Source organism: Pseudorasbora parva, chromosome 2 (assembly GCF_024679245.1).
Source record: "Pseudorasbora parva isolate DD20220531a chromosome 2, ASM2467924v1, whole genome shotgun sequence".
In the NCBI taxonomy this organism is placed as follows: Eukaryota; Metazoa; Chordata; class Actinopteri; order Cypriniformes; family Gobionidae; genus Pseudorasbora; species Pseudorasbora parva.
Window position 1 is genome coordinate 44,540,208 of NC_090173.1, and position 19,606 is coordinate 44,559,813.

General features: G+C 37.8%; 1 protein-coding gene across 2 annotated transcripts in view; it reads right to left on the reverse strand.

Moving 5' to 3' along the window:
• The window catches only part of olfm2a (olfactomedin 2a), a 110,537-nt gene that overhangs the window by 12,238 nt on the left and 78,693 nt on the right, over window positions 1-19,606 (reverse strand). For both annotated transcript variants that reach the window (XM_067421439.1, XM_067421432.1), the window contains exon 2: window positions 6,965-7,114. In XM_067421439.1, coding sequence (XP_067277540.1) covers window positions 6,965-7,114 — 150 coding nt within the window. The remainder of the gene's footprint in view (window positions 1-6,964; window positions 7,115-19,606) is intronic.

Here is a 19,606-nt window from a genome sequence, read left to right on the forward strand (position 1 = left end):
CTCCTCCTGGCTGGACTTAAGAGAATCAAACAGGATATGGATTGTATGCTGGTATTCTCCTCATGTCCTCACTGATGTGCATGAGGGCTCTTGTCTAATGAGCTGATCTGCATAGCTGTCAGACCCAATGGTCACACTTAGCGCTGAGGATTGTGGATGTTTGGACTTTGGCAAGGGTTAGGTGGGATCACATATTCACTGTGCATTCAGTTACTGTTTGTCATGCATGTTGCTGAATGTTTAGGAGGATTGAGGATACACACGCTCCCTCACACACACAAGTGTCTGGGTGGTGGTGGTTTAATTCTGAACACATCTCTTTCAGAGAGGGACTGACCCAGGTGTCCTCATTAGTCTGCTTTTTATTAAGCAGGTGCATTAGTGCCTCACAGCTGCTGGCATAGCCACACACACACACACACACACATTTTATTGTCTGAGTGCATGAGTTATGTTGGAGTACGGCTGTAGATAAGGTGTTTAGACCCTGACAGTGAGGCAAAGCAGGATTTAAGGTAGAGTTTGTGGCAAGATTTAAAGGGATACTTCACAAAAAAAATTAAATTCTATCATTTACTGCCTCATGTCATTCCAAGGTTTTATAACTTTCTTTCTTCTGCAGAATGCAAAAGACGATATTGTGAGAATATTTATGTCCATACAGTATTATAAAAAGTCAATGACGGGATCATGAAAACTTTGATGAATAGATCGAGCCATAATTCACCCTTGAATCAAATCAAAATATTAAAAATACTATTAAATATAATATACAAAATATTAAAGGGGTGATGAGTTGAGAAATCACCTTTTCATTAAGCCTTTGATATATAAAAGTTCATCGTGATATAAGAATATGCTGTACGTTTTGGAGCTGAAAACTTCCTTGTTTGTCAAAAGCCCCGTTTCCACCACAGGAACTTTACCCAGGAACTAGGAACTTTGGGTGGTACTTCGTGTGTTTAGACCGCAGGAACCAGGGTATAAATGAAGTTCCGGGTAAATATTTCCCCCTCCAAACGGCCCTGCTCGCGAGGTAGTACTTTTTCAAAGTTCAGGAACTTTCGAGGGCGGGACTTGGGCGCTGAACATGCTGATTGGTTGAGCTCAGGCAGCATTTTAGTTCAACCGGCATTTTTAAAAGTCTTTTGCGAGGTTCGTTCTGCGTTCAGTAAATATCAGTCTTGCTCTCTGTCTGGTGGCGCGCGGTCGTCTCAGCCATCTCACGTTCATGTCCGTAATAGCTGATAATAATATACATTGTCATTTTAAATCTAGCTTTACAAGCTTTCTGCTGCATGCTGCTGAATCTGCATATTAGTGCTCTTTTCTGTCGTTGTTAATTACCTCTTTAGTAAACCTATACATAACCAGCAAAAGCAGCACAGCTTGAATCTCTTCCATACTCATTATACATTTTTTTTCACCATGTAAACGACCTGACCGATTACTTTTAAGTGTGTGTCCTTACATGACGTGACGGCGCGCGCCGCGCTCATGTTGACGAGAGGAAAGTACATTTTTCTGAGGGGTAAACTTTTTATTTCGTAAGTTATGAAGATAATGTTGGAGTAATGACTCAGCGTATATTGCCCCAGGCAGTTTTTACTTTAACTGCGCCTGACAGAAGATTTTTTTTTCTGAGATGATTATTACACTTTACAACAAATAGCTATAAATAATACTGTATTAGTCCTGGTGGCCGTTAAGAGTTGCTATGGCTACAGTTAAAACATTCCAGCTGCTGGAGAAAACAGCGTTGACATTTTTGTTGCGGCAGACAAACTGCATGTGACAAAATGATTGCGATTGAAAGTCATCACATGTAAACACCAGATCGGTTTAGAAAACGTCTCATGTAAACAGTCCACTAAATCTTTCAATCGGTACACGCAAAAATGATTACTGTCCTTCACTGATTTGGAGGAGCAGTCGCGCGCAGTCCTACATCACCGGACTAATTTGCCTAATCTTCTCGGAACTTTATCGCGGTCGAAACGCAGACAGCTGCAGGTCTGGGGAGGAGAAAAGTTCCTGTAAAAAAGTTCCTGGTACAAATTGTTCCGGGTAATTTTGGTGGAAACGGGGCTAAAGAAAAGCTTTTATAGACACCAGGCCCAGCAAATGATCGATCTCAGAATAAGTCGACCATTGACGTCATAGGACTTGTGGAGCTAAACGGATCAATACTGAGCAATAAACATTCCGAGGAGCCTGGTTGTGGAAGAGCACAGTCTCTACATAAGCTTCCTTAGGATTCTAATATTAGGAATGAGCGGTTGAACTTTATTTTTAATGTTCCAGCTTATGTGTGTAAGACTCTGTCATTTCACTGTGGAATCATTTGTAAACAAGACACAGCTTGAGCTGGATTTGCAGACATATTGAGATTAAAACACAATGCTGTTCCTTCTAGATCCTACAGGAATGGTGCAACACACTTATGTGAGCAAAACATCTTTTTTATATGTAATAGTATTGCTTTGTTACAGATCGTTTTGATTGTGTACGTGTCTAACCGAACATACATTAGCATGCTGTCACAGACTTTAATATACTTTACTTGTTGGATCATTGTGATTCGGGATCAGACTCGGACATGTATGGGTCAGGAGGACTCGCAAAGCCCAACATCCCAGGGCTAACTTTTATGAGTTTTCCAGACGGGCTACCAAAATGTAAGCCTGTCGGCAGACCGGTGAATCCTAAACAGTGAAATAACATTAATTTCTTGATCTGCGTTGTTCGCTCTCTTGACCTGTGTGTGTGTGTGTGTGTGTGTGTGTGTGTGTGTGTGTGTGTGTGTGTGTGTGTGTGTGTGTGTGTGTGTGTGTGTGTGTGTGTGTGTGTGTGTGTGTGTGTGTGTGTGTGTGTGTGTGTGTGTGTGTGTGTCTGGTTCATGCTTATATCATGATAAATGTTGTAGATTTATGTAGCAAATGAGAATCCATCAAATTACTGAACAAATTTCTTGTTAACGTTTTTCAGTTTTGTTCAATGTAATTAAAGCAACAGTTTTTCAATAACAGAAGAATATGTAAAAGTATGGTATTTGGGATATAAATTGTATAATTTATTTACTTATTTATTTTCTGCAGTGACTATGGAGTAATCAAAAGCTAATTTTTCTTAAGGTGTGTCGTGACCAGCCAAGTCATATTAATTTCAAGCTACCTTTATTTCCTTAGCTTAAATGTTCTAGACCCCAATGACTCTCCTAATATAGTAATATTCCCTAAAAAAATCATCAAAATATCTTTGTTTGTTTTTTTCTAGGAAAGCACTTGTAAATTGAATAGCTAAATACAGCTATACAGCATAGTTAAAAACATAATAATATTGAATAATTTCTAAACATTGACTCTATATTCTATTGATTTCTATATTCCATATTTCTAATAGGGATCATTGTAACGCAGTGTTACTACACACCCTAGTCTTCTGCTGGTTTGAACATTTTAGATCATTCTTTAATTCTGATCTATTACAGATATAAGATAACAATATCTAAAAATAGTCTTATTTTAAACACAAAAAACAAAGATGAAAAAATAACTCTTAAGAAATCTACTTTTGCAATGGTTAAATAAATGTTCTGTGAAAATGTTGCATTTTCCCCCTCTATATAGTGTTGCTATGGCAACTAGTGAATACACTAAGTTTCGTCATTCTGGCATGTGTGGAAAGTTAAACCATGCCTGTTACAACTAACCCCTCTCCCCTAAATAATGACAGACTTTTCATTTTAAGGTGAATTATTCCTTTAAGGTGGAGTTTGAGGCAGAGTTATACTGAGGTAGATTGGCATATGTGTGAGTCAAGTAGCTCATCGACTCACTCTGTCTGGAAATGTGCCTTCTCAGGAATCCCTCTCCAAACTGTTTTATTTTCAGCCTTTTTATTTTCATTCCTCTCTATCAGCCTCTCTATTCGTCTCTGCCTCCATCAGATGTGCTCATTAACTAGTCAAACAGCTGCTTCTTATTGTAGTGTGATTCCAAAGCGCTCTCTGATTCAGTGAGCGTGATGTTGATGGGGATGTGTGGTTCTTAATGGGCTGCCGTTCACAGATGAGGCTGGAAACCACTGAGGGGTTGGTGAGAAAGGAGGAAATGAGTGTCGGTCAACTGGCTGGGAGTCCAACACTCTATTTATGCTGACACTCGGCATTTAACTGCCAAATCGATTGAACTGTTCATATCAACAGACTCAATATCCAACAGTTTCTCTGTAACAAAACTCTCGTCTGGCTATTGGGTTCCAAAGTAAACCAGTCTGAACCAGAATGGAAATTCATGCTTATCGAAGATGGTCTTTTTTGGAGGGCTTTCTGTTTTCTCTTTTTCTTATGTATTTTTCTTCACACCAGGTTAGTATGTGGTCAGCAGTTATATATATATATATATATATATATATATATATATATATATATATATATATATATATATATATATATAGTATATGATATAGTATTTCTCTCAACTCCACATTGCTACCATGATAAAGGGATAGTTCCATTAAAAAAGTGACATTCTTTCATCATTTACTGACCCTCATGCCACTTCAAACCCATTAAACTTAAGTGAAACACAAAAGGAGAGGTTTAGCATAATGTGTGAGCTGTTTTTCCATGCGATGAAATTGGATTGTGACCAAAAGAATGTCAAGGAGCTTTCTTCTACAGCCATACAACAGCTTTGTGAGGGGAACAAAAATGTTATTTACCCTAACATGATCATGTATGACAAGGGTGTCCAGTCCTGTACAGTTTATCTGCAACCACAATTAAACACACCTGAACCAGCTAATCAAAGACTTGTGAAGGTGCAGGCTGCAAAAATAATGTAATCACAGTGTGGATAGTCATGCATTTTTTGAAACTTTGCACGCAGCTCCTCTCTGAATAGCGTTTCTGGACGAACAGTCATGTCAGTACGACACCTAGTTTGCCCATGTCAAAATGTGTTGGTTACATTTACAATATGAGCCTACAATAGAAAATGGCCATTCGTTGAAAATAAAGGTCCATGTTTCGTATTAATGTTTATTAAATGAAATATAAAGTCATAGTTTCAACTTTAATCAACAACATTTTTAACTATGTAACCGTTTACAGTAGCCGGCTGGATCTCTTCAGTTGGTCAGTATCCGCCACTCGCGTTCTGCCACCCGGGAATATCTTGGTGCCGATTGTTTACAAACATTCTGAAATGCCGTATACATCACGGAGCAAAGAGGATACTGACAACACACCGACAGACAGGACAGAGCAAGTTACTTTTGATATGAAACAAAGTCTCAACTTAAAAATTTTGTCATTTTTAAAGAATTTTAAACAATAAATACCATTTTGTGTCTGTTTAATGTGTTAAAGCCTCAGTTAAAGCAGCTCATGTACCGATCATCTCTTCCTTCTAGTTCATTGATAAGCATCAAATTAACATGAATGAACACTAAAATAAATCAGAAAGACATCAGTACACACCGTTCAAGTTTAGGTCCACCAACGTCAATCTACTAACTCTCCTGACTACTTTGTCGGACAAAATGACAGATTTGGCGATGTGATTGGTCAGATCGCCTGACAATCAAACTTGCGGCGAAGGGTGAATTACTTTAAATTAAGAGTCTCCCCCTGTCGCTTCAAACAATAATACAACGGCAATTATAATCGCCTTGCATGTTTGTGGAAGAGCACGCAAAATCAGCGGAACCACACAGAGCGGAGCCAGGTGAAAATATAGAGTCAGGCCCACTGAAGTACCTTGAAACGTACAGCATTATAATGCTTTGATGTAATTTCCACTGAAACAGGAAAACAGGACGGGACATATTGAACATGCTGAACAGCTCCTCCCCTTGTTTACTATCGAATAGCATTTAGTTTATATCACAGTTTGGCAAAAGCAGTTGAGCTCGGTAAAGCCCCAGTTTCCTCTAATCTAACTGTATCTCCTCCTAATCTCCCCTATACGGCATTCTGTGCAGAATTCAAATGAGTCCAATACGTTTTGTGGTGGTTAGCACGACTTGTGCATACGATCCGCTATTTGCTATCGTTTCTCTGGCCGAAAGAGACAGTGCGCTCACTGAAATCAGACTTAATCCGTCCCCTAAATTTTTTCCGATCCCCTATATAGGATTCACTGTGTAGAAAATAGTAATTGTGTGAACAAATGACTGATTTCAGCCGCAGCTTCAGCATCTATTTATAATGTAGGGGGCGGGACGCTTCAGATTCCAGAGAGCATTTGATTGGGCAGAAAATCTGATGAGAAACTGAAGTGCAGATGTCATCTAAAGCATTGATCCATATTAGCAGAAGCAAGAGACTGTACATTTTGAATGCTTATTTCTTCTAAATGCAAATTTTGTCATTGTTTTAGAGCACACTGTCTTATAGATGAAAGTAAGTCTAAGATATTCATACTTCTATCAAAAGCCAAAAAAAACGTCCATTTTGATTTCATGGGGACTTATGCCCACTTGATATCTAGAACATGTCAAATTTAGATGGGCTTAATAGGGTCTTTTGTGTTGTTCAACAGATGAAAGAAATATATTACAGACTTCGAAATACATTCTGTCACCATTTACTCACCAAAAATGACTGAATTTTATTTTTTGTGCTCGGTCCTTTAAAAAAGGTATCAGGCTTTATGTTTTTTTTCAGCTGTTCTTTGCCTGGTCTTAGTCTAATGAGTATGATTAGGAAAAAATAAAAAACCTCCTAACGGCTCAACAGAATGAATCCAATTTCACAGCAGTATTTAGGACGCGTCCTCTTTTAGGTGGTTGTTTGCATCATGTACTTTCACAATCCTTCTCTAATGGGGAACAGTATTATGTAATGTTTGGGATCCATTTTAATGACTGCATATGTAAATGACATTAATCTGCTAGGATTTGCTCTTGACAAGCACGTGTCATTTAGGTTATTGTGCATGTAACAGGCAATTGTCACCTTCTCCATAAGTTGACGGAGCTGTCTGCTGCGTGGGTCTCGATTACACATGTTCTGTGCTGGAGCCACGACGGTGCAGATACATTTTCCATCTGCGTCCTGTGCCGAGCTGTAGATCTGCCAGCCCTCCTCTGGGCTCGGATACAGGGCCTGCATAGAGAAAGAGATGGAGAGATGAAAAAAAGAGATAGAGAAGAATGCATGGAGAGATGCATGAGCGAAATAGAATGTGACATCTGTGAGAAGAGGAGGTTTTGATCAGCTTAGACACTTGGAGGAAATAGAGCTGCTTTGGATCAATAAAGCTGCTTCTTCTAGAGGGTGGAGTCAGGAGATGGATGTCTTGAAACAGTGTACATGCTCAAATGTGTACACACACACACACACACACACACACACACACACACACACACACACATTCTCGGTTTCGCCATCTTTGTGGGGACTTCATAGGAGTAATGGTTTATATACTGTACAAACTGTAGGCTGTATGTTTTATCCCCTTACACTAACCTTCATTTAACCAAAACATCATTTAGTGTGTTTATTCTGTCATGGGGACTGCTGGATGGTCCCTACAATGCAGATACAGTTTCAGGTTTTACTATCCTTGTGGGGATATTTAGACCATCCAGAGCAACGTGAAGCGGAGCTCGTTGACAGATTAAACTTTCGCCGTATCCGGTCGGCAAAACTCAGAACACATCTTCCTTTTTTAAGAATGACTTCAGTGCAGTTCTTTGTTCTTTTCTCAGAGAAAAGCTTAACTCCAAGTCTTCCAGAGTCGCGGTCAAAGCCGATTCGAAAGACCGCCGTTCACCAGTTTCTGTGTTTACTAGAAGCACGCAAGCGCAACTCGGCCGTCATTATGACCCCGCCCACTGACTCTATACACGATGTGATTGGCCTGACTAGAATTTGGTTTTTACAGCTCAGAAGGGTATTGAGAGTTGCTAGACGACACTCGCGGGCAGATTAGATTTGCTGCCGCTAGGGTGCGTCTAGATTTCTAGGCTGGGGTTTTCATGTTTTTAGGGGAAATTCCATTGACATAATTATTTTTCATACAATCTGTTATTGATCAATATTAATATGATTAATGTGATTTATAAGCTGTTTTCCTCATGGGGACCAAAAAATGTTCCCACAAGGACTTCAGGTATTTCCATTAGGGATGCACCGATCATGATTTTTCATAGCCGATTCCATTTTTATTTTTTTATACAAGCTTTCTCCCACAAAGCCCATTTTATTGCCACACTGTAAAAAAAAATCATGTCTTCAATAGAACATTTTCTAGTGACTGATCACATCTAAATTTTTCAGTTGGCCAAATTTAATTTATGTGGATTGATGCAATTTAATTCAGAGAAATTCAATTTGGCTAGCTAAAAAAATTGATTTGATCAGTCACTAGAACATTTTCATTTGAAGACATGATTTTTTGTTTGTCTACAGTACAGTTGCCCCCCCCCCCCTTTGTTTAAGTACATTATTTCAGCCTATATCTGTAGCCAAGGCGTAAAACTTTTATGACACCAAAATTTTAGATAATTCTAGCCTAGTGAAAATGTACAATGTCCGATGTCCAATTTCAATACCACAGCTAAATCTGCTAGCTTAACTTTAAAGGGCTGTTGCAATAATCAATATATCAAAATATATCGCACATTATATGTACATGACCTCAATCGTTTTTTGTGATGCAATATATCGCATGTTATGTTTACGCGATAATTAATGTCACCAACATTTTGCTCAAATTATGCTGTCATCTTGTATGTTTTCCGTGACAGAGGCGAAACTGGTTCTTGGCAGTTCCTTCACAGAGCTGTTATCGACAGGTGAAAAAGGCCTCATTTGAGGGGTTATGATGTTTTCCTGACAACTACTGACAGTTTGGAAGAATAAGCTCAAATGGACTCAATCCCCTGTTCCCGTGCACATATAAATGTCAATGCAGAATGACAAGCGCTAAAGCCACTTCACAAGGGAAAAGGTTTATTTCCTTTTTTTTAAATTTTTTTATTTAAAATAAAATACATTTTGTTACCCTTAATTTCCATGATCTAAAGAATTAAACGGTTGTAATTTTAAAGTGTGTAGGTCTACTTACTTTCTTATGCTGTTATATTAGGATTATATATCCGGTGGCATAAAATTGTCTTAAAATGACAATAAAATTGTCTATCGCAAATATTTCTGGGTTGATATATCGTAAAACAAAAAGTATCGTGCAGGCCTACATAGCCTACATTTTTAAATAAAAGTAAACAGTATTCAATACAGCAATGATGCAAATTGCATTATTAGCATTTAAAAAAAAATGTTAACGGCCAACTGGTGATTTTAACATTTGGCGCTTACTGAGTGGTCATAGGCCCTGTCTGTAGCCATTTCAAATCGGAGGCAACCCCGCAGTTGTTTTTGTTTTAAATTAGATTGCATCATTTCAAGATTTAACACACACAAAAGCCTGACTTCATGCTACATAAGACACACCTGCACAAAACCAAACCAGCTGACAGACTGAATGAAAATGCACTCTCTGACAGTAAAAGAAAATGTCACTTTCTGAAAACAGATGTCTTCAGAGATATATTCATATAACAATTCAATATTTATATTTGTCTTCTAATATGTGAGCTTGTTGTTCCTGGCACAGTATTTTATCTGCTTTCTCTGCACGTCTCTGTTCCCCTTTTTGTATCTATCTTCGGCATGTGTCCCTTCTCTGGCCTGCATTAAACTGTCCTGTTTACGGACTTCACATTTCCACGCAAGTGACATTTTGGGAAATGATTGCAGTGCAGTTTGTGTGTAAATCCGGAACAGAGATCGGGCAAAATAAAACAAAACATCAGATTTATGGCCGGTCGACCGGTGCATCTAAAATTGCCATCTTTACGCCATCATAAAGTAGGGAATATCTGAATCTCAACAACACACACATTAGGTTTTTATCATAGTTATCATTCCTTTTACTTCGTATTGTTTTTATACAGCCATATTTGATATACCCCTACTGCTAAATCAAAACTCACACAAACCTTTCTGCTTTTTCATTAATTTAATAGTAACAAGTTAACCTCAATACATAACATTTTGTGGCATAATTTTGATTACCGAAATATCCTTGTCCTTTAAAAAAAGAAAAGAAAAAAGAAAGCAAAAACAAAAACAGACATCAAAGTTATATTGAGGTATTTACAATGGACCTAAATGGGAACAATTTTGGGAGGATTTAAAAGCAGTATGACACTAAGGCTCTAATTTAAAAAAGGCCCTTACATTAAAACGTGTGTATTATCTGACCTGTAAAGTGGCTTCAATTATAATTTCTTTGGCTTATGCTGTTGCATTAACTTGTCAACAAGTGTTTAGAATTGAATAAAACATTATCAATCAATTCTTTTTACACTAAAATCACATTAACACACATTGTTTACCTCCTGAGGCTATAGTATTGGAATTGAGAGATATTGTATTCTTGGTTGGTCCCCTTTACTTCCATATTTAGTGCCTCACTCAGATTTGTGGAAGTGGAAATTAATTGTTGTAGTAATCAACATTAAGTCACAAATGCTTTCAGTTGAGCTTAGCTGAACCAGGGATGTTCTTTTAAGACACGATTTGGTATGTTTATGAAGATGGTTTTCAGTTTTTACTAGGCTTTAAGACTAAAAGAAGAATAAAACCAGATTGGAAAAGAACAATTGATGATGTCATTAAAAGGCAGATAGCATTTACAAGAAAGAGGAGTGGCAATAAAATGTCTCCTCCTGCTCTAACCTTCCCGTTTTCATGCTCTCCTTCCCCCTTCTGTGTTTTTCACTCTCTTTCTCTCTCCCCACACTTCCCCGATCAGATTAAATGACCGAGGGGACAGAGAGACTATGTGATTGGAGAGTAAAGCAGCCGCCCCATGAGCTCACTGTCGCATCCTTTCACTCCTGCCACTCTCTGCTCTCTTTCTGTTGCTTTCCCTTTTCCCTCCCTTCACATCGCTCCTTGTCTTCCACACTCTGTCCTCTCCTCACCTTCCCATCTGTCCCTTCTTCCTGTGTCTTCGGCTTTGTTTGTCCCTGAGCAATCTTTTGCGCTCACTTACTCAATTTAATTCAAATTACAGCTATTCAAATCAATAATGCTTTATTAGACTGCCAGGCAAATATAATTTCACAAAATCAAAAGGAATTGATTTGTAAATGTAGGTGCAGAGGCAATACAAATACAGGTTCCACAAATGCAAATAAGCACAACAGGCCTCATTCTTGAAACACGTCAGAATGTTTTTTTGTGTGTAATCTGTTTGCAAAGCAGTTCTGAAATCAATTTCGGATTCATGAAAATGTTCGTATTTTCTAAATGTTGGTACGAAGTAAATGTATGCCTGCTTCCTAATGTGACCAAAATATCCAGTTCCTTTTCTTTGAGGCAAACTGATGACACAGAATTTTAATGCACTATAATATACCATAATAATATTTTGATAGCTGAGAGTTGAAAACTGTTGAACTTTGAGTGAAATGCAGCACTCGTCCAATCACAGTAGAGAAGGGGCGGGACAAATACCACTCCAACCAACCATCCTTCTTTTAACAATGGCTGAATAATAATGTAATATAGCTGGTTACTGCATTTTTATATTTAGTAATATTATTCAAAATGAGATGCTATAATATATTACTGCCTGGCATATTTTGTATCATCATAGCCAAAGCGCCTCAACTGGAAAACCAGAGAGCTCCTCTCGCTAACCGATTTTAGAAGAGCCCCATTTTTAGCTAGCATTTTTTTGCTAGGCATATGGCCAAATATAGTCTCTTTAGAATTAAGGTAATATACTGGCCGAACCTGAGGGCAGTCCGGAAGATTCCACTGCGTTCCTGGACAAGTAATTTACATAGTTGATGCTAATTGTGAATGAGAGTGCACATGCACCCTTTCAGCAAATGATTGGAATTCATACATACATTTAACTATCATATCTGATGTTTAAGAAGCGTTTGTGAATCCTTCGGAGAGTTTTCAGGAAGGTCTGTTTTAAGCACAAATTACACAAAATGTACATTTACGAATGTTTCATGAATGAGGCACAACGAGTGTCAGTCATTCAAGTCAAGTTTATTTGTATATCTCCTTTCCCACTACATATTATTTAAAGGTAGTTTACATTGCCATACTGTTATGTCTTAATAATGCCATAGTGCTTTAACATAGAGCAAGTTTTAGGGCTAGGCGGTATGATGATATTTAACGCTAATACAAGTGATCCTTAAGATTTAGATTCTGCTATATTGTATTTATAGGGATAATGAACATGAAAGTTCATTATTTGCATGCATTTTAAAGCCTTGCCAGTTAAACATTTCATTCGTGTGCTTGTGCACAGTTTTAACATGCGCTGAGAAGCCTGTCAAACATGTGATTACTGGACTAAGTAGTCTTACTGATAATACTGTCAAATACACACGGTTAACATGTATAAACACAGTCGGTTATGTCTAAAGTGAAAGTAAAATCTGTGTGTGTCTGTATATGAGATATGAGATGTGAGCAGGTTTTATGCTTTAACACTTGGTTCGATTGCCTGGCCCGAACCTGAGTTCGATTGCTCCTTTGCCCCCCAGCGGGGGGGCTGGACTGTGTTCATATATTATATTATTTGGTTCCGAACTGTGGTTTGTTTGCCTCATCAAAGCAGCAGCTGTTTACCCGGTTGCTTAGTTGCTTAATCACTTATATTTTTGTTTTTGAACCGTTGGTTTTGTTACCAAAGCTTCATTACGTAATGGCACTTGCGTATATCTGCTGCGAATGCACTCCAACTGCTCTAAAGAATGGCGAAGATGAGCAAAGAGGAGATATACAGCTCTCTGCTTGCAGTATATCAGTAACGCTCGTCAGGTAAACACACAAAAAACGATTGCATTTACATCAGCAGCGAACCGTCCCTGAGTACGGTTCCCAAACCACCTCTTTAAGAAGACTCGGGTGCGCACCCGAGTTTGGAAGACCACATTCACATCATCCAAACCAACCGAACTCTGACATCAATCGAACCCGGGTGCGCACCAAAAGTGCTAAAATGTGAAAGCACCCTTAAATTGACAGCAGTGCAGCCTTGTGAACACTTGTCCTTAAAGGGACTATCTGCCACTTCATACTTAAAAGGGTACTTCAGCGCTGGGAAGATGAATCTGTATTTAAACTGGGTCATTAATGTAGTAGAAATGTGAAATTATTTTTGAATTTGGTGCCTTCTAGACTGAGAAAAGACAGAAAATGTATTTTTGTCTCATGGCGATGAAAGACTACAATTCCCAGAATGCTTCGCTGCCCTGTGAGGCCATTCCCAAAGCCACCAACTGGATTACTGTGACTGAGTTGGAGAAGACACTACAATTAAAAACTGAACGTGTGTGTTCAATATAATGAGTGAGTCACCGCGCGAGTATCACAGCACTGAGCACTGACTGCAGGAGTCAGATAAATGAGCTGAGCTCTCATGATGAGAGCTGAGGTAATCGTGACTACACTCGCAGCATACATTCACAACGCGAGTTCAGTCTGCCGCGTTTCAGTTCATGCCTTTGCAAGCTTAACTTTCATAGAAATTAATTTGAGAAGTTAAGACTTCCCTAGTGAAAAAAAAGTATACTTTATTGTATTTCAAATATATTCTCTTTTCCGATAGTATATTAGAAATATACTTACAAAAAATGTACCATTTCTAAATATATAAAAAATATATTAGCATCATATTTCACAATACAACTTTTAACACACTTTAAAATAATTGTATTTTAGTATATTTTCTAAAAATATATTTTAGAAAAATATACTTTAAATGAAAGTTCAGTGTACTTTTGTAAAGTGTACTTATCTGAATATTACTTTAAAATATATTTTTTATATATTTTAAACTTATGCTCAAAATTGTCATTGTTAACAATGCACTAAAAGCATTTTTTAAAAATACATAATTAATATCATTAAGCTGTATAAAAAGTTATAAATACTGTTTAAGAATATTTATTCATGCTTAACTGTTCAAGCTTAATCATGAATAAATAAGTGATAATACATTATTATTAAATAAGTAAATTATTATATGGACTAAACGCCCCATTTTTAAATATATGCAGTGTATGCTATATAAGCCCTACTTTAGTTGTGATTTAAGTGTAAATATGTTTAATAAGTTTACACTGGCAAAGAAGAATCCAACAGCACACTTAAAATACAACGCAAGAAAATATGAGTTAAATAGGCTAATTGTTTCTTATCGGAATTCAAATGTCTCTTCATTGATCTGTGACCAATCAGATTGTGTTGCTCAATGCCTGCAGCCAATCAGAGGTAGAGCTGCTGACGGTACTAGTCTGTATATGACGCTCACTCTCGGGAGGTTTGCAGCCTTGCAGGTGAAGTACAATGTTGCGTTACATTATTTATTTAATAAAACACTGAGAGCGGAAACATACATTGCTCATTCTTCGGACCAGTTCAATTACGTTGCCTGACCTTGATGGTGACGATAAACTGTTTTGGAATTAAATGGCCAAACGTTACGCGATCCCGAAAAGCACTGGAAAAAGTCCTTCTGTTTGGAGGTAAGTAAGTTAATATGTAATGTCACTAAACGTGAATAAAAAGTTGAATGAACATGCACCTGACTTTATCTCTTGTATATTCTGTTAACAGATTGCGTTCTTCACGAGTGTTTGCTGTCAACTTTCCTAGATTATGTGTAAGCGGTCATCAGACGCAAGTGTAATGAGCAGCTCACCAGAAAATTGAATATAATGTGTAATTTATATTTATGTATAGAGATGGTCAGTGGAATTAGTTCAATTATATGTTTTCCAACATCTTCCGGTGTTAATTTAATGAATAACATAGTAAGTTAATTTTGTTTAGCTTTGCTGAAACCATGCGAAACCATTTATAAAAATCGTTGGGCTTGTTTAATGAAATGTCTCTTCATTAGTTATGTGTGTTAGATTTGATTTAATTTATTGTAATGTCCTTGAAAACAAATGCATTCAACATTGGGAAAGTAAGTCAGTAAGTAATTCATTAAAATGTAATGTAGCACATTTAAAATACTGTATTGTGTGACATTATGTAATTCAAAGTATATTGTACAATGTATAGCTAAGTAATAACAAATTGTATTGTTATTGACTACAAAGTGTATATTTTTAGTCATTTGAATGAGTCAAGGTAAATAAAATATATATTATATTCATAGTATATTGCTTGTGTGTTCTGAATATACTGGTAATTAATTTGTAATTTATTAAAGGGGGGGTGAAACACTCAGTTTCAGTCAGTGTCATGTCAATCTTGAGTACCTACAGAGTAGCATTGCATCCTGCATATCTCCGAAAAGTCTTTATTTTTTTTATAATTATATAAGAAAGATGCGCTGTTCCGAGTCTTTCAGAAAAAAGCCGAGCGGGTGGGGGCGTGTCGTGTGAGCGGAGCTAAATAATGACGTGTGCCCGCTGCTGCTTTTGTGTTGAGTCGAGTGCGTCGTAAAGCTGTCATCCCTAACAGCGGGAAAAAAACTTTATTCAAAATAAAAATATGGCTTTTAATCAGATACAGCCATACATCTATGATCCGGAATCAGACCCAGAGGCTGCAGTTGAACAGGAGCAGCAGCAAAAACGACTAGAGCAGGACGTCTCTATGTGGTAAGTTACAAGTTATACACTAACTATATAATATGCTTAGCGGCTTGTGTTATTTACATATTTATACTTGAATTATATCGTCGTATTTTTGTCTTTGAAGGTGTACATGTGGGAAGTGCAGTTGTGCACGTGTGTTTGTGTGTTTACGCGTGGTTTGTGTAGACAGTAAGCGGACTGGTTTTGCACGGCAGGTTAAGTTAGTGTTTACATAGAAAGACACGGAATAGTAGCGCATTTGAATGAAGAAGCGCGCTTATTTAGTTCAACATATTTCCCCCCTCTTTGTGTATTGTTGTTTGGAGTGCTTTTACAATACACAAACATAAAGTTACACATATAGTGGCCAGCTAAACAAATGTACACGCACTACACATCGCATGCTCCATTGATCAATTAGCTATACGTGATCATGTTTGGGCTACTTGATGAGCATAGGCAAAGACACAGACATTTGAAGCAGTCTCACTCACCGCCTGCGGTACTAACGTTGGGACTGCTCCATCCTTCAGCATTAGGCGATCGGAAAATCCTGTGTCGAGCTGGGCCTTGTTTATGAAACAGTCGGCACCGAAATGCAGCGAACAGATATAAACATTCGCGCAACTCAGTTGCTGATCCGGAAAAGCAAATTACATCCACTGTTGCCTTAACGCGGGGTTTTTGGCGAATCTGTGCAGGACTGTCTTGGTCTGGCAACCAAAAACGCACTTTTTTGGTGACATTGTTATGTGCACATCACCTGTGCAGCAGCCTACGAGCCAGCGCTTTGATGGGCGTAGGCTGTTGCTTTCGCTCTCTCCCTCTCTCTCTCTCACGCGCTTCCGGTAGAATTGTCCGTAAGGCCCATACAAGGAAATTCCGCCCCCATTAACGTCAAAGGGGACGCATGATCTCAAAAAACTTGCCGAAACTTATGACTAACCGGAAGTAGTATTTTTGACAAAGAAATACTCCCATCAAACGTCCACCTTAACTTTTGAAACTTTGTCCATGTTTAGTATGGGATTCCAAGTCTTTAACAGTGTAAAAAGATCAGTATGCATGAAACAGCATTTCACCCCCCCTTTAAAACACAAATAAAGTATGCTATAACACAAAGTGTACTTATAATACAAATAAAATGTACTATAACACGAATAAAGTATACTTATAATCCAAATAAAATATACTTATAATACAAATAAAGCACATTTAATATCACTAAGCACGTAATTAGTCACTATATACTTAAAGTGTACTAAGTATACTTAAAGTTGTTCCAATTTAGCACACAAAAGTATACTAAATACACTTAAAGTTGTGCTTTAACACAATTTAATTACAACTTAAATATACTTAGTACAAAATTAGTTGTGTCAAAATAGCACACTTCAAGTTAACTAGTCATTAACACACTTCAAGTATATATATACTGAAATATATACACTTCAAGTATATATATACTGAAAATGAGTCTGGCCGCAAGTATACTTAGTATACTTTTTTTTCACTAGGGTTAACATTGCTCACCATAGCTCTGTTTAAATGAGTGCCTGCAGCCTCGAGCTGAGCTCTGAGTGTGATCTCCATCCCCCATGCGCGGGTTCAAAACATGTGGAAATAGCTCCCTCTGCTGGCTGTAGTCTTTAGCCTTTGGCCAAACATTCCTCCTATGATGCAAATATCGTCAATTTGCTTCATAGGAGGAATTTTTCCAGAAATAAAATGCATACATCTCTTGTCTCAGGGGGATATGAGGGGGGAAAGCACAATCATTTGAATATACTCCTGGGTTTCTACTGATACAAAGCCATATGCTAATCGCTGAAGTAACCCTTTAAATTCTTCCATATATCTCTGAGCTGACACTGGAAATCTTTAAAAATGTATTTATTTTGTATTATACAATGCATTAGGGATGTGTACAAGTTTTTTTTAAAGTAAAGTTTTAAGTTTAAGGTTTTTAAAGTCTTTTGAAAAGAAAGAATATTGCAATAAAACATTTTCTCCTTAACCTCTTTCTGTTCCTGTTGCCTAAGAATAATAGAATAGCAAAAAACCGAACCGAAAACCGTGGTTAAAAACTGAGGTATGCATTGAACCGTGGACTAACTGTATTGTTGCATTCCTAATTTATAGTGTTGTCTATAGCCCCGTTTCCACCAAAATTACCCAGAACAATTATTACCAGTGACGGACAGTAATCATTTTTGCGTGTACCGATTGAAAGATTTAGTGGACTGTTTACATGAGACGTCATCTAAACCGATCTGGTGTTTACATGTGATGACTTTCAATCGCAATCATTTTGTCACATGCAGTTTGTCTGCCGCTTTAAAATGTCAACGCTGTTTTCTCCAGCAGCTGGAATGTGTTAACTGTAGCCATAGCAACTCTTAACGGCCACCAGGACTAATAGAGTAGTATATAATAAGCTATTTATTTGTTGTAAAGTGTAATAATCATCTCAGAAAAAAAAATTTATTCTGTCAGGCGCAGTTAAAAGCGCAGGTGCCGTAAAAACTGCCTGGGGCAATATACGCTGTGTCATTATTCCAACATTATCTTCATATCTTACGAAATAAAAAGTTTACCCTTCAGAAAAATTAGCTTTCCTCTCTTGTCAACATGAGTGCGGCGTGCACTGTCACGTCATTTAAGGACGCACAATTAAAAGTAATCGGTCATGTCATTTACATGGTGAAAAATAGACTGTAATAAAATGAATAACGAGTAGGGAAGAGATTCAAGCTGTGCTGCTTTTGCTGGTTTTGTATAACGTTAGGTTTACTAAAGAGGAAATTAACAACGACAGAAAAGAGCACTAATATGCAGATTCAGCAGCATGCAGCATATTCAGAAAGCTTGTAAAGCTAGATTTAAAATGACAATGTATATTATTATCAGCTATTATGGACATTGATCGTGAGATGGCTGAGACGAACGCGCGCCATCAGACAGAGAGCAAAACTGATATTTACTGAACGCAGAATGAACCTTGCAAAAGACTTAAAAATGGCGGTTGAAATAAAATGCTGCGTGAGCTCAACCAATCGGCATGTTCAGCGCCCAAGTCCCGCCCTCGAAAGTTCCTGAACTTTGAAAAAGTACTACCTCGTGAGTAGGGCCGTTTGGAGGGGGAAATATTTACCCAGAACTTCGTTTAGACCTGGTTCCTGCGGTCAAAACACACCGAGTACCACCCAAAGTTCCTGGTTCCTGGGTAAAGTTCCTGTGGTGGAAACGCGGCTTAATATATCAGTGCCTAGGTGACTCGGGCACACAAACTAAGAGACTTAAATGTTGGTCGGCATTGTTCTAAGTGAGAGTAAGCCATTTTCAAAAAGCTTTAATGAAAATACGATTAGCTGTCGCAGGTGAAAAATCTGAAAAGTTTGATGAAAAGTAAAAAAGTATGCACTCCCTACGCTTAACTCCCTTGACAAACAACTCGACTGACTCAAATCAACTTGCCTTTTAGCTGTCAGTTTTGTTTAATTTGACCATTTCTTTGAATTCTTTAGTCAAGTAACGTGCGCATTTTCAAGGTCTGCGTTCATTTCTTATTGAGTTGCAATTAATTTGGACCGTCCAATGACGCTTGTGTTTTCAATTTGATCAGTTTGTTGAGTCTGGAGATGCAGGCAAACTAAACGTTTTGTTATTTTGATTAGTTCTGGCTGGCGAACATTTCTTTCTGTGTATCGGTTTCCCCAATTTATTCTCCATCTCTGTCTCTCCCCTTGAGCACGTTTTCGTTAAGGTAGCATGGGCTCCCTATTTTCAGTAACAACCTCTCTTTCTTTCTTTATTTCTCTCTCTCTCTCTCTCTCTCTCTCTCTCTCTCTCTCTCTCTCTCAAAAAAAAAGCAAAAGTAGCAAACAAAGCAAACCAACACAATGAAATGACATTAAAGAATAAAAGTCTATAAATGAATCAACCTGCTTTTTTGACC